Here is a 20,552-nt window from a genome sequence, read left to right as displayed (position 1 = left end):
GGGACAAAATCGCCCCCCCTGCACAATATAATTCTAGATTCGCCCCTGGCCAGCGCCATAACTAGGGCTGTGCGATTGGAGTGACCGCCCAGAGTGCAACTCTGAAGGGGGCGCAGTTTATTAATATTTTAGGTTCATTTGGTTAAAATTGAGCGCTAGAAGTTACGGCTCTGACTATACCGATGGTGGTTGCTCTGTAACTTTTTATCAGAACCCTTGGGCCAATATGAAAGTCTGTTCCCCAAGCAGTGTAGAAGCTGTGCAGTTTTATTAAGCTGTTGTGAATCCCCTCAAAGGTCCACAGGTGCATTAATCACTGGATCAACCAACATTATAAATTTGGCTATTGTGATAATTACTCCCCTTGTGCTCCTGAGAGGAGATTCATAAAACATGTATGTATGATGAAACATGGGGACAAACTTCAGAACTACACTAATAAAACACACTTTAGCAAAACATTTTTTTTGTTTTCAAGTTTTACAATAAATAAAATATAAGTTCAAGGAAGAGTCAGTGATACGTCGTGCGACCTCAATGCACCAAAATAACATTTAATCGTCGTTTCTCCATGTATCGGTTACTGTAGAACTCATGTACATTGTAGAACTCTGCAGGATCCAGGACGCAACGTCTTCGCCTTTTTCCTGACAGATTTGGCCGCTCCGAGTTGCCGTCCTGTCAGCGCGGGATGGATGAATGGGCGGTTACTGGGTGTCAGCGTAGTGTACCTGGTGCAGCACATCACATGCAGTGATAGCAGCCGGCTCTAGCGGGAAACATTGTACATGTGGTGCAGCGCTCTGTGCAGTGATAGCAGTAAGTGGTAACATTGTACATGTGCAGTGATAGCATTACGTGGTAACATTGTACATGTGCAGCGCTCTGCTGTGATAGCATTAGGTGGTAACATTGTACATGTGGTGCAGTGATAGCAGTAGGTGGTAACATTGTACCTGTGCAGTGATAGCATTAGGTGGTAACTTTGCACATGTGGTGCAGCGCTCTGTGCAGTGATAGCATTAGGTGGTAACATTGTACATGTGGTGCAGCGCTCTGTGCAGTGATAGCAGTAGGTGGTAACATTGTACATGTGCAGTGATAGCAGTAGGTGGTAACATTGTACATGTGCAGCACTCTGCAGTGATAGCATTAGGTGGCAACATTGTACATGTGGTGCAGCGCTCTGCAGTGATAGCAGTAGCGGGTAACATTGTACATGTGCAGTGATAGCATTAGGTGGTAACTTTGCACATGTGGTGCAGCGCTCTGTGCAGTGATAGCATTAGGTGGTAACATTGTACATGTGGTGCAGCGCTCTGTGCAGTGATAGCAGTAGCGGGTAACATTGTACATGTGGTGCAGCACTCTGTGCAGTGATAGCATTAGGTGGTAACATTGTACATGTGGTGCAGTGCTCTGTGCAGTGATAGCATTAGGTGGTAACATTGTACATGTGGTGCAGCGCTCTGTGCAGTGATAGAATTAGGTGGTAACATTGTACATGTGGTGCAGTGATAGCATTAGGTGGTAACATTGTACATGTGGTGCAGCGCTCTGTGCAGTGATAGCATTAGGTGGTAACATTGTACATGTGGTGCAGCACTCTGCAGTGATAGCATTAGGTGGTAACATTGTACATGTGGAGCAGCGCTCTGTGCAGTGATAGCATTAGGTGGTAACATTGTACATGTGGAGCAGCGCTCTGTGCAGTGATAGCATTAGGTGGTAACATTGTACATGTGGAGCAGCGCTCTGTGCAGTGATAGCATTAGGTGGTAACATTGTACATGTGGTGCAGCGCTCTGTGCAATGATAGCATTAGGTGGTAACATTGTACATGTGGTGCAGTGCTCTGTGCAGTGTTAGCATTAGGTGGTAACATTGTACATGTGGTGCAGTGCTCTGTGTAGTGATAACATTAGGTGGTAACATTGTACATGTGGTGCAGTGCTCCGTGTATAGTGACGTTGTGTCAGCCATGGATACCGGCAACGCTAAATGTGCAGCCTCCTCTGAGGATGACTGGCTGGAAATGATGATGGAGAAAAGTTTTACTGACCTGGATGAGAAACCTAAGGAGAGGTAATGGTATTTTCCTTACCATGTTGTCCATTTACATAGGGGTGAGGGGTTAACCTATTGGTCAGTACCAAAACATGGGGTATGACATCTCCAGTAAGTGGGTCTTTTCTTAATCATGTTTTTCAAATCTTTTGTATGTGACTGCTCTATATACGAATTATTAAATACATTTTAATAGTAGTGTGCACAATTCTAATTTTGTTATTGTAGCAACATATAATAGATTCACAACAGTGCTGTGTTAAAAAAGTACATTATTAATTTTAAAATAAAACAAATTTAAGTTGATTCGGAGACAGAAATTTGTGATCCAGGTGAAAAATAAAAATGTTTTACACCCTATCGCCCCCTCCATAAGGCTATGTCCAGACAACGTCTTTTGTTTGGGAAGTAATGTTGTGGAAATTAAATTCTCTTCACAAGGACCAGACAAGTCGGTTTTATTTTGAACATGCAGCATGGGTCTAGAAACGTATGACAATCGGAGACATGTAGGGTTCTATTTACTAAGCATCGAAAAGAGCCAAAATGCTCTTTAAGAAAGGGTTAACAATGGAGAAATCAGATATTTTTTTAGTCCTTAACACCATTAACGGGGCTGACTGCTGTCCCCATAGACGTCTATGGGTACAACAGCACTGTTCAATTCATGCTGAGATTGAGTTGTCTGTCTTTTATAATGGGATCCAGCTGAAACCTCTCTGGCTTCGCTGGATCCCTCACCCATGGAAGTGCTATGCTATCCTCCATTCACCGGCAGTGTTAGGTTGCTGATGAATAGTAAACAATCTTCAGGGAGGAGGGGTCCCTTCACTGGGGCTCCTAAAGCAGCCTTGGTATGATAAATTTCAGTGGTATTTTATTATGCATCACTGGGATTTACAGTGATTCATTAAGATGGTTATTGTGATAAATAGACCCCTTTAATGAGGGTGGCACAGGTTTATATAGTCTTCACAACAAGCTTAGGGCTAATAGATAAGACTGATTTTCTGCATTTTGTCTCTAAGACATCACTAATAAAAAGCCATGGAAGTCTGTCAGTTACATACAAAATTAGATTATAACACTTAACATACACACATAATTAGGCTAGTAGAAGCCACAATGTTGTCCTTAATAGCATGTTCGCTGTTGGCATGTGTACATTGAGCTGTACATCAACATCTCAAAACATCATTTTGTTTTTCATATAGCTTAATATTAATATTTTAGCTGCAGGTAAGATTCCATCTTCTCTACCAGTAAACATAAATTGGTCTGGTGATCTGCACAATACGGTGGGTGTCCCTGTTGTTGTCTGAGTTCAGGGGAGGCTGTTCTTGCTCCTTTTGGTAGTGTTAACCAACAACAGAGCTACCAAGAGTGAGCATAGTTCCCCAATGTCTGCTGCAGTCTAGGGATGCCCACTTAGCTCCTGCCTAGTTTGTCCTTTTTTATTCATTGGCAATAGGTGTCTATCAAGAGCAAGAACATATTTCCCTGACTGGCGGGTGGCCTGCAGAATTTGGTGGATTGCCGTAACATGACTATGTTGTATTGCGTTTAACTTATGGAACTCCATCCAAAACAGATTTTTTTCCGTTTTGGTTGGAAATAGTGTTAAATGGCTAGAGCCAAACAAGAGCTTTGTGAACAGTTTATCACATTGCATTCTGTTTTGAATGACACTTTTCTATTTCTTCTTTTTTATTGAAGTCTCAGTTGCAGTGGTTCAAAACAACCAGTGCAGTGCAAAAAGCAGTGCTGGGGGCTTGGGCCCTTGGACTCTTCCCAAAAGGGAAAGGGCCCCATAAATCCCCATCAGCCAAAAGACCCCTTAGGGAGATAAGAAGCTAGGGAGGGCCCCTTTACATTCTGGGTCCAAAAGGCTCCTTAGAAGCAAGGATCTGTGGGACCACCTCTGCCGCAAGGCTCGGGCGGTCCTCTTTACCCCTGGGTTGACCGTAACTTCCCCACAGGGGACTAGTTCTTCACCTCCCCCCCCCCCCCCCCCCCCCCCATAAGAAGGGAGCCTCCTTCAATTTGGGGGGAGGGCAGCCTATAAGGTCGTAGCCAAACTTGAAACGTGCAAGCGAAAGCCACACCAACTGGTATCTGTGCAAATAAAGTGCTTGTGTTCCTTTCCGGATTTACTAGACCTCATAGAACAGGTAAGATAACGACATCCTGAGTTGGCATTAGTTAGCAGTAAAAATCAATGCTCTTCACTACTTGATAAATTACTAACATAGCAGTCCCCATATTCAATGTTCTATGAGTACTATGTTAACCAACAAAAAGTAGGTTAATGCAGGTGATTTCTCTGATTTCTGTGACACAGATGTGTTCTAGCTGAGTGGTCAGAAATTGACACTTGACTGTTTTCCTTTTTGTACAGCAGAGCTTTCGGTTACTATCAGATCTTCCATATTTTATTTTCTATCTTTCGAAGTCACAGTGCAGTAAGTGATCCCTGGTATATTCTGCACCACAGATATATTTATAAATTATCATCAGGTAATGTGCTAGCGCTATATAAATAGATGATGATGATAATAAAACTATTTGCATACTGTCCATGTGTATAATCTGTTTTGACGGCCCTGCTCGTGCCTCTGGGATTTCTCAATAACAAGCCAAAAAGTTAATGCATCTTATTTGCTTTAACTTTATATAAAATAAAATCCGCACCATAGCACTGGATGAACTGGTGACCTAAAACGGTTTAAACATATTTGCTTGGCTGTGCATAACAAAGGGTAAAATGTACTTTTATTTGCTTCCTCAATATATGGAAGCTGCTATTATGTTTTCAGTGAAGAAATGCAATCATATATTTCCTGGAATACCGGTATTTCACTGGAGCATACTTTTGAGAACCAAAACAACACAATAAACATTCCTAATAAAAAGCACTGTTATATAAACTAGGCTGCATGTTGATAAACGTGTATGGTGAATTTGTGCCCTTGCTAGATTTATTCTGTCCTTTCAGACCACCAAAGAAAATAATTGGCAGGACTAGACTGTGCAGAGGTCTATACAATAGATACTGTGTTCTGGATGTAAAAGAAGTGCATGGACCCCGAGAGGAGAAACATCTCACTATTACAGCTACCCAGGAGGGGGGTGACACAGAGCTCTGCGTTCTCAAAGATGATTGGTAAATTTATTTTTAAATGTTATGCAGTTCTGTATTCCTACTTCTTTTCTCTGTAGCTGACCGTTTCCAGTGTCTCACAATTGTTTTAAGAGCACAGGACGATGCGGACAATATGTGGCTTTGTTGAACAAGAAAATTGAACTGTGATCTTGACATCCAAATGGAAACAGTGGTCGTTCACGTGGTATATGCAGCTGGGTATTAAGTTTCTGATTCAGCTGTGTAAACACTCCATGGTCTGAGTGTATATACACATCTAGTGCATTGTAATAAAGATTTTGGCTTGTTCACATATGTAATACATGGTTCAGTTGGCACAGGATGTATTGTAGTTGCAACTCAATCACACAATAGTAAGATGAAGACTGAACCATAACTCTGATACCAGAGGACCAATATTTGTGGAAATATCGGAAAACAAGCCAAACGGTTTAATTAAAGAAATCCTTATTAAACACTGCTAGTCAGAATAAATACATGCATATTCTTCAACATTGTGAATGGAGAAACTACCCTTTCTCAAGCATTAAATGGGTAAAATACACTAACACAAAGAATATTAATATAGAAAAAGCTCTATCGGGAAGCAAGAAGCAGGCCTGAAAGACCACTGGAGCCTCCAAGTGAATCAGTCTACCAATTATATTCAAGTAACAGGCAAAATGATTATATGTGAATCCACAGAAAAACCACAGGTGTACCTGAAGTGGTGGCACAATAGTTAGCATTACTGCTACACAGCGCTGGCATCATGGGTCAATATCAGCCAGGGCACTCATTGTGTGGAATCTTTATGTGCTCTCCATGTTTGCATAGGTTTCCTCCCACACTTGAAATTTTTTTGGGGTCCTCTTGTAGCGACCTACTATTATAAACTGTAGTTCTCATACAGATCAATATTACTATCATGTTATTAATTAGTTAAGTCATATATTACTGACTTGTTCTCTGTCAGGTCCAGGTTTTCGGTGAACTGTTATTACAATGTTTTGTCTTTGTCAATAAGTTGATGGTATCATTTGACTTATGTAATGCCTTGCACCCTCCTAGAATGAGCCTCTAGAATCAGGCTAGTGGTTGTCTTTAAAAAAATATAGATATATCGCAGAACCCTTCAATAAATCACAGCAGCCCAAATCATTAGTAGGATACCACAATCCCAAGACTAAAACACAAAAAATGGATTAAAAGGCGCTAGTCATAAGTCATAAAAGTTCACAAGTAGTCCTACTTATCAATTGTTGTCTTCTCAAATCACACTCTCTCCTTGTCCTTTTTTTTTTTTTCTTCTTTTCCTTCGGTCACCTAACCACTCCATAGTTGCATATCCAGTCCAACGGCAGGAACACACTTCACCACTAGAATTGCCAATATCCAACGCGTTTCGATTCTATAGGATTGGATCTTTCTCAAGGTATAGATAGTTGTTCAATTGGTTGTTGTCTAACACATTTACATACTTTACAATATTATACATAATCTAAACATATGCTTGCAATTAGATTGCAATTATGTTTAGATTGTTATGTATAACATTGTAATGTTTGGAAATGTGTTGTTTGGTTGTCTGGCACTATATATAGCAGGCATGTGAAGAGATCTATCTATACCTTGAGAAAGATCCAAGCCTATAGGATCGAAAAGCGGTGGTATTTGGCAATTTTAGTGGTGCAGTGTGTTCCTGCCGTTGGACTGTTGGGAGAAGTTATGCACATCTCTATATTTGACTTCTTTGCATACATATGTTTCCAGTACCATCTGGTAGGAGCAATTGCTACACCTGTTTTGTTGGATGTTTGTTTTTAATAAAGAAATACTTTTTTAATGGTACTACACCCAGATCAAGTTTTTGAGCAGATGGTGTTTGTTTAGAATTGATGTAACCAGGCTTTTATGATTCAGAATTTATGTAAGCAGAATACTATTAGGGGTGGTATTAGCTCACATTGACTGAATTAGTATACTGGGAGCTATGTTTTTTGGTGATATTTCGTCGACTCAGTGAGGGACTCTATAGATGTACATAGAAGTCCTTCTTTGATGTACTTCACCATATATATCTATTTTCCTTTTTGTTGGTTGAATATCTGCAACTGTGGAGTGGTGCGTAGACTAAAGGAAAAGTAAGAAAAAAAGTGTGATTCAAGAAGACACCAATTGATTAGTAGGACTATTTGTGAACTTTTTATGACAAAGAATCTAGCGCCTTTTATCCATTTTTTTTGTGTTTTATGTAGTGGTTGTCTTTGCCTATAACATTCTCTTTTCTCTTAGAGCTGTACTTGGTTGTCCATGTGCTACTAGTAGTAGGGGTGCAGAAAATGGGAGACGCTAGGGCAATAACAGAAATGTTGGTGGTCAGGGCAGTTGGCTGTTCAAAGAATGGTTAGGAGAGTCAAGCATAGGCCAGGCCAGGAATTGTCAGGATCCAAGCAGAAGTCGGAGACACGAAAACAGAACAATGTGAGCATACCCAATACCGTACACTGCACCTCTAACAAGCAGTGAGTGTATGGTTGCCTGCACTAATGAAGGTTCAAACAGCTGATAGAATATTCCTAAAATGCATAGTACCCGCAGTCTAATAGACTGAGGACGATCACTTGATCACTATTTAAAAATCCCCCCTCCCCTGGCTCTTGGTCTCTGGTAACAGAGTGGACTTTAGGAGGAGCTTGAAGCCCCTTGCTCCCACCACTCCTTACAACTGCAGACTACAGTTTTCCTTCATGTCCACCTGTAATACAAGGACTGGCTGTATAACCTCATTGTAATCTGCTGCTTCGTAATTGGACAATTCTTTACGTTTCCTTTCTATATTTCTATTTTTTGTCTCTGGAATATCTGAAGTGCCTGAGAGAGGCTGGGTTCTCCATCCCAATTATTGCAGACTACGTAATTATTTTGTTTTTAGGTTTTATTTTTGTTTTCCAATATGCCTCAGTTGAAGAGCTGAAGGACAAAACGCCTCACAAATATCACCACTGACATTGGTCAGCCTATACTCCAGTGGTTGACCTACCTGATTATCGTAATCTACAGTATTTCAAAGGAATGTCCAGCTGGCAAAACCAGTGATTTCAGTGAAAGCTGCTGTATTCTGAGACTCTTTTTAAAATAACTTTATGGTAGGTGACTAAATAATATCTTTCCCCATACAGGGTTGGTCTTCATGTAAAACCTGGCGATGTCATACACCTGGAGGGTAATTGTACTCTGCAGAATACATGGACTATAGACCGGGATTCTGGATATCTTGTCTTATACCCTGATCACCTCATATCTGGTACCAGTATAGCAAATAGTATTCGATGCATGAGGAGGTCGGTGTTGAGTGAGAAATTCAAGGTTCGTTCTTTTATTTGTTGCAATGAAATATATTCAAAATATGCAAATAGTCCAAGAGGTCAAATAAACCTAATTGGAGGTAAAAACAATACTGTATTCCATTGCTATGCAGATGATAGCGTGATTTTAGTTATTTGTATACATTTTTGTTATTGATATAGCTGCATAGAACATAGTTATTAAAACAAAATATAAAGAAAAAGGGTATAGGTCTCAAGTCACTGTATGTAAATTACCATAGCTGAAGTAAGATAATAGTGATATATCGAGTCTATATACTCTTATTAAAATTGCAGGTATTTGTGACTTAAAGCCTGAAATCAAGATAAATCATGTCGGATCTTTAATGTGACATGATTGCAACCAAAATAATTCAAGTAAAATACAAATACACTTTTTAGGAAAAATAAGCGAGAAGAAAACGCCCACATTACACTTTAAAATTTAAAGCAGCGATGGCTTGTAAAGGCAAACTTGCCTTTACAAGCCATCGCCCCTTTAAATTTTCACTGCAAAGTCGCCGATTTCCGGCGACTTGCAGAAATCGGACTTTCATACATTTACCCCCAGGTGTGCAAAGCAGACACTTAATCAAAGAAACTCGCTACAATAATAAGAGCAAAAGGTGCTTCTACAAAGTATAAGTTAATGAGTATGCATATTTATACGCTTGTTGGCTTTCCTTCAGGATGGCCTGGAAGCAGGGCTTCGGTTAGGTTCCCTAAAAGTCCAGGTATCGGCACTTTCAGTATTTTTTCACCTGAAATTAGCGGATTTACCGGATATTAGGACTTTCCTCCAGGGAGTCTTGCATATTCAGCCTCCCTATGTTCTGCCTACAGCACCATGGGATCTCAACCTGGTACTGGATATGCTTAAAGGGCCTCCTTTTGAGTCATTACTTTTGGCAGATTTGAAGTGGTTGACCTGGAAGGTCATTTTTCTTTTGGCTATTGCATCTGCACGTAGGGTTTCGGAATTAGGAGCTCTGTCTTGTCGGGAACCATATCAGGTTTTCCACGAGGACAGAGCGGTGTTAAAAACCCTCCCCTCTTTCGTTCCAAAAGTAGTTTCGGCTTTCCATCTTAACCAGGAAATTGTAGTTCCGGTCTTCTCATCTACTTCCCATTCGGATCATCAGTCTATGGAAAAGTTAGATGTGGTTAGGGTTCTCCGCATTTATGTTAAAAGAACTTCTCAGATTAGACGTACGGATTCTGTTTGTCCTTTATGATGCTAATATGAGAGGCTGGCCAGCCTCAAAACAGTCCATCGCAAGATGGATTACGTCAACCATCAAGCAAGCTTACATAAAGGCTAACCATCCTGTGCCGGAGAGACTTACGGCCCATTCCACCAGAACGGTTGGGGAGTCGTGGGCAGTGAGAAATGGGGCTTCTGCAGACCAGCTTTGCAGGGCAGCCACCTGGTCCTCTGTCCACACCTTTACAAAATTTTACCAGTTTAATGTATTTGCATCCGCGGATGCACATTTCACTCGTAGTGCTTTACGAGCGGGGTTTTCGGAGTAGTCCCACCCTTAGGGGGGCTGCTTTAGAACGTCCCCATGGTAAGCAGTGTCCCCCAGACTGGATGAAAGAGAAAAGAGGATTTATGTACTTACGTTAAATCCGTTTCTCTGATTCTGTCTGGGGACACTGCGATCCCTCCCTTCTGCTTTTCTTCTGTGTGCTCTTGTCTGACTGGCCTTTTTTCCTTGGGCTTTTTAATTAACTGAACAAGAGGGGGCAGGGGGATTGTAGAGGGGAGGGGTCTGTCGGCAGTACTAAAGTTAACTAGTTAGGTGCCAACTCCCCCAGCTCCCTCCACGACCCATGGTAAGCGGTGTCCCCCAGATGGAATCAGAGAAACGGATTTAACGTAAGTACATAAATCCCCTTTTCTTTTCTCTGTGTTAGGACAGCTTTGTTTACTTAGTCATTCAAAGCTTGCTAACTGAGGAGTGCCTTCATTTTGGACTAGTTACCAATTTTGTCACCGGTTTTGGATTAAATATATACCTTATTTGCAGTATCCTACATTACTGCAGTCTGTTTGCCTATTTTTAAAAGTGAAATATGTTATCAGAAAAAAGCTCTTGGATCATATAATCTATTACCACACATCACTGTGGAAGCACAATTTCTGATGGAAGAACTTGTCTATGTCTGTTTTATTTATCCCCTCACATACATGAATACATCTCTTATGCATGAATTTGTTGAAGTAATGTTCAATGTCTCCACAATTTTGTTTGAAATGAAAACCGCAATGTCCTCTATTATCTGCTTCCAGGTTTGTGATAAAGGTTCCCGCCAAATGCTGATTGGTACAATGTTACATGACATTTTTCAAAGAGCAACAACGTGTGGGTTTGGCTGTGATGTTTTGCGAAACCTCACCCTTCAGACCGTTCATGGGCCAAAGTACCTGAAAGAAATGTAGGTATTTCATCAAATCATCATATTCTAGTATGTCCTATAGATTGCAACAGCCTTTTATTTAGTAAATAGTTTGTGGTCAGTAGGGTGAATAACTTTAAGCAACCCTTGAATTTTTTGTTGTAGCATATTAAATATTTTCTATACTATCTTTCAATGCCATATCCACAATATTTTTTTCTAAACTTAAAATCTACTTTCTATAAAAAGTTGTCTGTAAGCTGTACAGATCTGCCCTGAGCATCTTATGGAAGATGGCATTAGCTCATTGTTTACATTCCACTATATAAAAGAAAACCTTCAGTAACTTACAATCTGTCAAGTAAGCATATGAAGGACTTTCTTAAAGTTATCTTTATTCTAGCGGTGTCCAAGCTTTGCTTCTGTTGGGTTGCCAGAAATGATTGTCAAGTGGTTTGCGAAGTGTGTTCTGCTTTCAGATGTTTATCATTGAGATATGGGGCTAGATTTACTAAGCTGCGGGTTTGAAAAAGTGGGGATGTTGCCTATAGCAACCAATCAGATTCTAGCTTTCATTTATTTAGTACCTTCTACAAAATGACAGCTAGAATCTGATTGGTTGCTATAGGCAACATCCCCACTTTTTCAAACCCGCAGCTTAGTAAATCTAGCCCATAGACTTCCTAGAAGGTCAAGAAGCTGGTACTTGGGAGGCATTGCTCTGGGTTTGGACAAGTTGACAACCCAGGCCATTATATTTAATGTAATGAATTATAAGAGGACCCTCTGGCTACAAGTGACCCAGAGCTTAGTTTAATTAAGACTATTTATTGGAGTTAAAAGTAAAGAGCGAAGTACTTTGGTCTTGGGCACATTTTTCTTTCTTTAGTTTCTAACTCCCACGAAGCTAATACTGTTTTTTTTTTGTTTTTTTTATGTTATTTTAGGTACCAATTAAATTTAAATCAAACCGATATTTTGCATGAAGTTGAAGAATATCTTCCATCATTTGAAAAATGGGCAACTGACTTTATGACCCCTGCTAACCAACATCAAGTGACACTTAACCTGTAAGCAGGCATGCAGTATTTATACTTTAATTGTTTAACAACTGAATTAGTTATTTTACTAACTAATGGCAAAACATGTTGTAAAAAATTAATGTAAGGTAGAAATAGTCTGCCAAATTTTTAACCATACTTTCTAAAGTTTTATATGATCAAGAGAATACTCATATTAAAAAAAAAAATGTCTCATATATATATATATATATATATATATATATATATATATATATATATATATATATATATATATATATATGAGACAATTTGGCTATATTATAATTTTATATATTGTCTTCCTCTACCTGTTGGTGTCCCTCCAAGGGTTCTGTCTGTACACTCCCTCCCTTGGTGAACTTATCAGCTCCTTTGCCCTCCAATACTACCTTTACACCGACGATACCCAAGTGTACTTCTTTTCTCTGCTCCATTTATCTGCCATCTGCTCTTGGATGTCTTAGTGCTTTCTCAAACGTAACATGTCCAAAACAGAACTCCATGTTGTCCCTCCCTCCAGGGTCCCCTCCCCCCCTCCTCTCCCTAGTCATTGACATTGCACTCCCCTTTGTTCCGCAAGTCTGCTGCATGGGTGTCGTCCACGACTACTACCCACATTCAGACCTCTTCCAAACCTGCCGTTTCCAGCTTTGCCATATGGGCAGCACTGTGGCAAAGTGGTTAGCACTTCCGCCTTACAGCACTGGGGTCATGAGTTCAATTCCCGACCATGGCCTTATTTGTGAGGAGTTTGTATGTTCTCCCAGTGTTTGTGTGGGTTTCCTCCGGGTGCTCCGGTTTCCTCTCACACTCCGAAAAAAATACTGGTAGGTTAATTGGCTGCTAACAAATTGACCTTAGTCTGTGTTTCTTTCTGTCTGTGTGTGTGTGTTGGGGAATTTAGGTGAGTTCTCTGTACAGCGCTGCGGAATTAGTGGCGCTATATAAATATATGGTGGTGATGGATCTTTCTCTTTCTCACCTTATCCACTCTCGTTATCTCTTTTCTCAATTATTGCAACCTCCACCTCTCTGGCCAGCCTCTCACCCGCCTGTCTTCATACGTCCTCATCTCTCTGCCAGTCGCTGGCTCCCTGTCCCCTTCAGACTCGTCACCTTTACCTATAAAGCCATCAGCCACTCCTCTCTAACCTCATCTCCAGCTACACTCCCTCCCACCTTCTCCCCACTGATTAACTCCTCTCACTAGTGCCTCCAAGATTTGTCCCGTGCTGTTGCCCACTTTTGTAACTCACTACCCTGCCTAATCAGACTATTCACTAGTCTCCAAGGTTTTAAAGGCCCCCTTAAAACATTCAGCCCTTCTCCTAACAAATCCCCTCCAGCCCCCCTAATAAAAATAAATACATACTCCTCCTAACTCAATACCTACTGCCATCCCTCACCTACTCACCCACTCATTGTCACCCTCTTTGTGTCTGCCACTCCCCTCTACATTTTAAGCTTTCATGGGCAGTGCCCACTTTCCTTGTGTGTTCCTGCCTACAATATATTTGTCACCTGTGCACCCATGGCATCTTCTGCCTGGTCTCTTAGTCTCCGTCTACAGCGTCTCTGGCCCTGTTTGTTATGCCCATGCTCCTGGGCTCAGGCTTGCCTCACTCTGAATGTTTCCTTATGTGTCCCCATCCCTCTTTACTATATAACTCATTACTGATTGTTCGTTATGTAATTTGTGTTTGTTTTTCTCTACCCCCGTTCTACGGCACTGGGGACCTTTTGTGGCGACTATTATTGGCACCCTGTTGTGCTAGACAGGTGTTACTTGTTCTGTGCAGAACATTGTATTCCTTTTTGTATTTATTGAATGCAGACTTCTTCCTAATTTAAACTAGTAGGTAAAATTTCAGTCAAAGATTCCAGTGGAACAGGTTCCCTGGGGCCAATTTATTACTGAATGTTGTCTGATGCTTTAGCTTTGCTGTTTAATAATCTTTTGAACAAAGCATTTCTGATTTTTATACTCAATCTGTTTTTTATAATTTAATTTTCGGTCAGATATTTGTTGTGTATTTTTGAGAATACGATCCGTTTTGCAGTCAACCTGTACATATGTTATATCCTATTATCACCTCTTTTACTTTAGGTCAGCCACTGGAAATATTAGAGATGCAAAGAGTGCTCAAGTGTCTGAGTTTTTGGATATTGAGGAAAATATTTGGTCACCAAGATTTGGCTTAAAGGGTAAAATCGATGTAACCGCTAAAGTGAAAATACACCAGAAATCAAAAGGCCATTTTAAAATCATGCCTCTAGAACTTAAGACTGGTAAAGAATCAAACTCCATAGAACACAGGAGTCAGGTAAGTTGTTGTTTTACATCCACTAGCAGCATTGTGTTCTATATAGATGATAGCTTTAAATGCAGTTTGTATCCCACATGGATCACTGTTTTTAAGTCCCCTTCTGCCCCTAATTCCTTTTGTATGTATCCCAGTGTCCTTTTTCTTTTTCTTTTTTTTTTTTCTTTTGTGATATTCACGTAATTGAGCAACATATATCTTTTGTTTTTCAGATTTAATTTTTTAAGTTGGATCAGTTCATTCCTTCACTCATGGCCCCTTTTTAAATTATCATTAAAACAAAAAAAAGTGGTGTTGAAATTTTTAACCACTACATTTAGTTTTAGAATGTTTTTGTGAATCCCTTTAGGTTCATCATTGTAGGGTTAGGAAATGGAAATGATTTATTAAAGCAGAATCCTTTCCCAATATCAGCCATATATTGTCATTAAAATTGCCCATATACCGGCCAAATGTGCAATATATCAGATAGTTCAAGGACTGTGGTGAATAACCAAATATCTCATGGTTCAACCATTGCGCCAAATGACCAAATCTTACAAAAAACTTCTATTTCAGTCTGCTGATGACACCGTACATATTTTTTCAACCTAGTTTTCTATCTTGTTAAATCAATTCTGATCTGATTGGGTTGGATGGTTATCTAATTATCCACAGGGTTTAAAATGTAAAAATAGACCCCTATAGCTAACACAATCTTTGTTTGTGCGACCACCTTTAAAGGACAGGTGAGCTTCCACATTTAGAGATTCTGAATGTTTTAGCTTCATTTCTGTTTTCAGATGCCATCTTTGATACTCAGGAACCTTTTTATATTACCTGAAATGCATATAATTGGCTATGTGTGTACTCTGTTGGTGCTGAAACTAATTTAAGTTTTTCTGTTGTCCTATTGGGGGATACTATGACCCATTGGGGTATAGTAGGAGGTCCTGCAGTCAGGGGCACTTTAAACAAAGTGTTGGGAGGATAGCTCCATCCCTACTATACCCCTCCTATAGGAACGATCACTGCTGTTTATTTTAAGTGCACTTGGAGTTGGGCATGTCTTTTAGGGCTCTTGCCTTGGATTTTTAATTTTTCATTGTGGTGGGCTGAGATCCCTCCCCAGGAGTGGATAGCCTGCGGGCTTCCCCCAATACCGCTGCAATACTTTTGGCCGCCTGGCCACGAGCAGCATCCGCTCGGTGGGGGAACAAAGCAGCCATAGCAGATCTCTGCTGAATCGGAGAGTACAGGTGTGACTGCGCTAATTCGCAGGGCACCAGGCACCAGTCAGACACGGGACTGGAAGAATTCCTGTTCCTCGTGGTGGGTGAGTGGGAAAGGGAGGTCTCTGCCTCCTCCCTTCCTTTGGTGTGTTTCCTCAGCGGAGGTGCCATTTTGTCTGCAAGTCCCCCTGCTGTGCTCCTCTCTACTGTTAACAGTTTTGGTAAAGTAATGTGTATGTATGTTTAATTTTCCCTTGCCTCTTATCCTTAGAGTAGGCGGCACAATCATCATCATCCTCATCATCATCATTTATTTATATAGCACCACTGATTCCGCAGCGTTGTACTGAGAGCTCATTCACATCTGGGAGACTCTCTTTCCTCTGTGGGTCCACCTATTGCCAGGCTGACCAGATCCACTGCTATCCCTGTACAGGATGGCATTTCTCTCAAGGATACCACAGATAAAGAAAAATTGTCTATGGCCTGGGTAAGAAAAGTTGGCCAAGGGTCTGCAAGAAATCGACCACTGGCTGATTTGCTTGTTCTAGCTATTTGCATTAGAGATGCTTCTGACTCTTTAGGTCAAGCATCTTTGAATGCAATCTCATTTCCTTCAAATCTCTCTCCACTCATTTTAGCAGCAAGGAGTTCATTATAGCTCTTTGTGCTCAGATGCCAATTCAAACGTATGCTAGAGGAGTCGCCCTTTGATGGCGTAACTCTCTTCGGATCCCAGTTGGACCGGATTAATCTGGTGGCCAGAGCTCTTTTTGGCCAGTTGGCCAAACTAAACCTAGACATGTTTTGATTCTTTCGACTTTGCTGTAGATCGTGGTGGGGCAGTTCACTTCCACAAAGGGAGGGTTCTGTTTGGACTGAGGGCCTTCTAGATGCGGAAACCCCAGACCAACAGAGACAGTCTCCACATTGACACAATCCTAGCCACAGGATTGTGTTATTTGCCTGTCTCATGCACTTTCAGTAACAATGGCTGGAATCATCCCCGATGGGTTTGAGGGATTCTCACTCGGGGTTCTATTATCGATCTGCTCCATTTCCCTTGTCGCAGATTCTTCACTATGGGTCTGCCATCCTGCACTCTTCGACACAGCGCCCTCTACAAGGCAATCCAAAAACTCTTGGATTCAGGTGTTATCATTACCTACCTCCATGTTCCTATCTGGGAGGGGCATAAGTGTCACCCTAGCCTTGTGGTATGTAATGGCCATTATCAGTTCAGGGCTTTACCCTTTTTGTCTATTTACCCCTCAAGGGTTTTCGTTAAGGTGATGGCTGTCATTTCCTCTGCTCTCAGAGAATCAAGGTTGTCCCTTACGTGGACAACCTGTTTCTGAAAGCCCCATCTTTACTTAACAAAGTCCTTCCTGGAAGCACACTGTTGGATCATCAAATGGCCGAAGTCTTCCTTAATTCCTGCACGGATTATGTGCTTTATGGGCCTCTATTTTGACACCAGGTGTCGGCAGGTATTTCTTCTGGAGGACAAGGTCCTCCAGAAGAAAGGACCTGTTCAAGACCAGGTCCTCCTGGTGAGGCGGTATGTGTTTCTTCTATGCTGCATGAAGTTGCTGGTATCCATGTTCAAAGCGGATACCTTTGCCCAATTTCATTCTCGGATGTTCCAGAGTTTGATTTCTCCGGTGGTCAAAATCCCCTCTTCATCTTGACAGACAGTTTATCAGGTTGTTCGTGACAGTTTTCCTGTCCTCTCGCCATGGGTCGCTCCTTCCATTCTTGTGAGTGGATACTGGTGGCCACGGACGCCAGTCTGTCGGGGTGGTACATGTTCATTAGTGCTATCTGGTTCCAGGGCCACAGGGACTTCTGCCCATCACTGACCTGGAACTCCGAACGGTTTACAGAGCGCTTGAATGGGCTCAGAAGCTTCAGTCAGGCAAATATCTGAAGGTCCAGTTGGACAATGTGATGTTAGTGGCCTACCTGAACCATGAAGGGGGCACCCGCAGCGCATTGGCTATGAAGGAGACATCCAGGATAATCTCTTTGGCGGAACGTCACTTTCTGGTAATATGGGCCATCTTCATCCAAGGTGTGGAAAACTGGGAGGCCGATTTCCCTGGTCGCAGCAGTATACATGCGGGAGGATAGTCTCTTCAGAAGGACGTATTCGTCCTTTCTGTGTCAGCCAGAGATAGATCTCCCTGAACTTCAAGGTACCTATCTTCTGTGCAAAATCCCACTGCAGAGTATGTAGATGCCATGATGATTCCCTGGCATTTTTGCCTGGTGTACTTGTTTCCCGCCGATTCCCATGAGATGGCTGTAGGTCCACCCATCAGGTTGCCTCTTCGTCCCAATCCTCTCGTGCAAGGTCTTCTTCATTGCCACTCGTTAAGTTGACTGGCTTTGACTGTGTGGCTACTGAGACCCTGGTTCTTCAGGCTCTGGGCTTTTTCCATTGGTGATTCACACTATGATCAAGGCCAGGAAAAAAACTTCTGCTGCCAATTATCAGGTGTGAAAAGCATGTTTTCTGTTTCCTTCAGGCGGGTCTCGACAAAGATATCTGTTTATCTTCTTTAAAGATGCAAGTTTCAGCGCTGTCCATCTTTTTCTAGTGCAAGTTGGCAAGTCTAAAGGATGTCCAGACCTTTCTGCAGGGGGTTCTTCTTCATGCTCAACCCCTTTTTTGTGCACTCTGTCGAACAGTGGAACCTTAATCTGGTACTCCGAGCCCTTATTAAAGAGCCCTTTGGACCGTTGGAGTTGGTAGATCTCAGTTATGTTACCTGAAAGGTGGCATTTTTACTTGCTGTGTTGAGTTGGGGGCTTTGTGCTGTACACCCCCTCCCCTTACACCTTCTTTTTAGTGTTTCACTGGTCTGGGCAGTGCTTCGGGCTAAGCCCTCTTTTGTCCCTAAGGCCTCCGAGTTTCCTTTAAACCAGGAGATTGTTCTGACCTTTTCTCCGCGTTCGCAGTCTTCGGATCGGTCCTTGTTGCTTTTGGACATGGTTAGGTCTCTTGGGTGTTATGTGGACCATACCGATGCGGTTCGAAAGACTACTGATCTGTGTGTGCTGAATGAAGTGCACAAGCCTATTTGGCCGGCCTCTAGATTGTGGCTTGCGCAATGGATTACTTCCACTATCCGTTTGGCTTACGTTCAGGCTGTTCGGTCGGTGCCGGTGGGCTTAACGGCTCATTGGACTAGAGCTGTCGGTACTTCATGGATGGAACGTTATGCTGTTTCGGTCAAACAGTTGTGCTGGGCTGTTACTTGGTAGTCTGCCACACATCAAATTCTACAAGTTGCAGGGCTTTGCATCTCAGGATGTTCGCTCTGGGCACAAGGTTTTGCACTGTTTTTCAGAGCAATCCCTCCCTCAGGGGCTGCTTTGGATTGTCCCCAATGTGTTGTAGTGTCCCCCAATAGGATGACAGAGAAAATGGGATTTTTGTTACTCACCATAAAGTTTTTCTCTTAGTCCTTTGGGGGGCACTGTGCTCCCACCCTTTCCTTTAATTGCTTGCTGTTTGTTCTTCTTGACCTTGTTAAGCCCTCTCTTCTGTGCTTTGTTATTTAAAAAATAAATAAAAAATTGGAGTCCTAGTTCTTATAGGAGGTGCATAGTAGGGGCAGAGCTATCCTCCCAACACATTTAGTTTAAAGTGCCCCTGACTCCAGGAACACCTAATATACCCCATTGTCTCAGTGTCCCCCAATGGATTAAGAGAAACTAATTTTGCGGTGAGTAATTAAAATCCCATTTTATTTATTTTCATAGGTTGTTTTGTATACTTTGTTAAGTCAGGAAAGGAGAGAAGATCCAGAGGCTGGTTTACTCTTATATCTGAAGACTGGAAATATGTTCACTGTGCCTGCAAATCGTCTAGACAAGAGAGGTGTGTTACTTGATAGTGTAATCAAATCATTTATTCAAATGGTTTATGATTTTTTTATTTTCAATTTTAACCTTCTTTCTTTGTATAGTCTACATAACATGCATAACTGTAATTTGGTGTAACAGTTTTTGAGATATAGATCTTAGGTGTTATCTGCCAAAAGGAAGCACACTTTATTGTGGCTTGATCCCTGTGGCAGCTATACATTTGATGACATTCTTTTGTAAAATGAATTGAAGAATGGATTGGCATTGAAGGCAAAATGTACTGTACTTGTATAAAAGCTTAGCCTTTCCTTCTTTCTTCATACATCTGTTGATCAGCACTGTTATAAATAGACAGACACAAATGAGAGGACCCTGATGGGATTGAGAATAAAATAAACTTTCTCCTTCATTCTCTGTACTGCGCTGTGGAATTAGTGGTGCTATATGAAAGAAAATGTTTATACTTGCATTAATTCTCCCACAGATTCCATCTGGGGGACACTGCTACCATGGGGTTGTATGAGGGCACATGGAGTTGGCACTTAATAGTTAACAACTAAACTTGCTGCTGACTCCTCCCTCTCTGCAACCACATAGACCTCAGTTTTGTTTAAGTGCCCGAGGAGTTGGACTGTGTACATACTGCTCTGCATTATTTGTTGCTATCTTAGTAAATTGTTTTATTAGAGTTGTTTCTAGGACAGGAGAGGATATGTGTAATTTGCACTATTCCTGTTAGTTTGAATAGAACACAGTTCAATTTTTTTTCCAAGAAAGAAGAAGAAACTTAGAAGTCAAGGGAAGACTGTCGCAGACGAGCCTGCCTGGGTGTCCTCTTTGGCACAGTTGGTTCCCGTGCTGGCACAGCTTATCAACCGCCAAGCAGAGGTTACTGCCGCTTCTATGAATGTTATTGTGGGATCCTCCTCAGCAGTCTCCGGTGAGGCGGTTAATCCCATAGCTTCTGAAAGGTTCAGGGAGTGAGGTCCTAAAGACCCTCCCATCTCTGTTCCAGGTCACTGAGGCTGAGCCTGCGTGGTCATCCTTTCTGGGAAAGTGTTTGGACCGCCTGAATAGATTTTTAGACTCTCCTAGGCACT

At 41.7% G+C, this 20,552-nt stretch overlaps 1 protein-coding gene across 1 annotated transcript in view; it reads left to right on the top strand.

Annotated features, from left to right (window-relative positions):
- The first annotated feature begins 930 nt into the window (after positions 1-930).
- DNA2 (DNA replication helicase/nuclease 2) overlaps positions 931-20,552 on the top strand; it is a 37,568-nt gene continuing 17,946 nt past the window's right edge. Inside the window, exons 1-7 of the mRNA XM_075216453.1 lie at positions 931-2,085; positions 5,063-5,230; positions 8,392-8,578; positions 10,874-11,019; positions 11,928-12,050; positions 14,149-14,365; positions 19,348-19,465. Coding sequence (XP_075072554.1) covers positions 1,982-2,085; positions 5,063-5,230; positions 8,392-8,578; positions 10,874-11,019; positions 11,928-12,050; positions 14,149-14,365; positions 19,348-19,465 — 1,063 coding nt within the window. The 5' untranslated portion in view covers positions 931-1,981. The remainder of the gene's footprint in view (positions 2,086-5,062; positions 5,231-8,391; positions 8,579-10,873; positions 11,020-11,927; positions 12,051-14,148; positions 14,366-19,347; positions 19,466-20,552) is intronic.

This window comes from Mixophyes fleayi, chromosome 6 (assembly GCF_038048845.1).
Source record: "Mixophyes fleayi isolate aMixFle1 chromosome 6, aMixFle1.hap1, whole genome shotgun sequence".
Classification (NCBI taxonomy): Eukaryota; Metazoa; Chordata; class Amphibia; order Anura; family Limnodynastidae; genus Mixophyes; species Mixophyes fleayi.
Note: the sequence above shows the minus strand (reverse complement) of the source record. Positions and strands in the feature narration are given on the sequence as shown.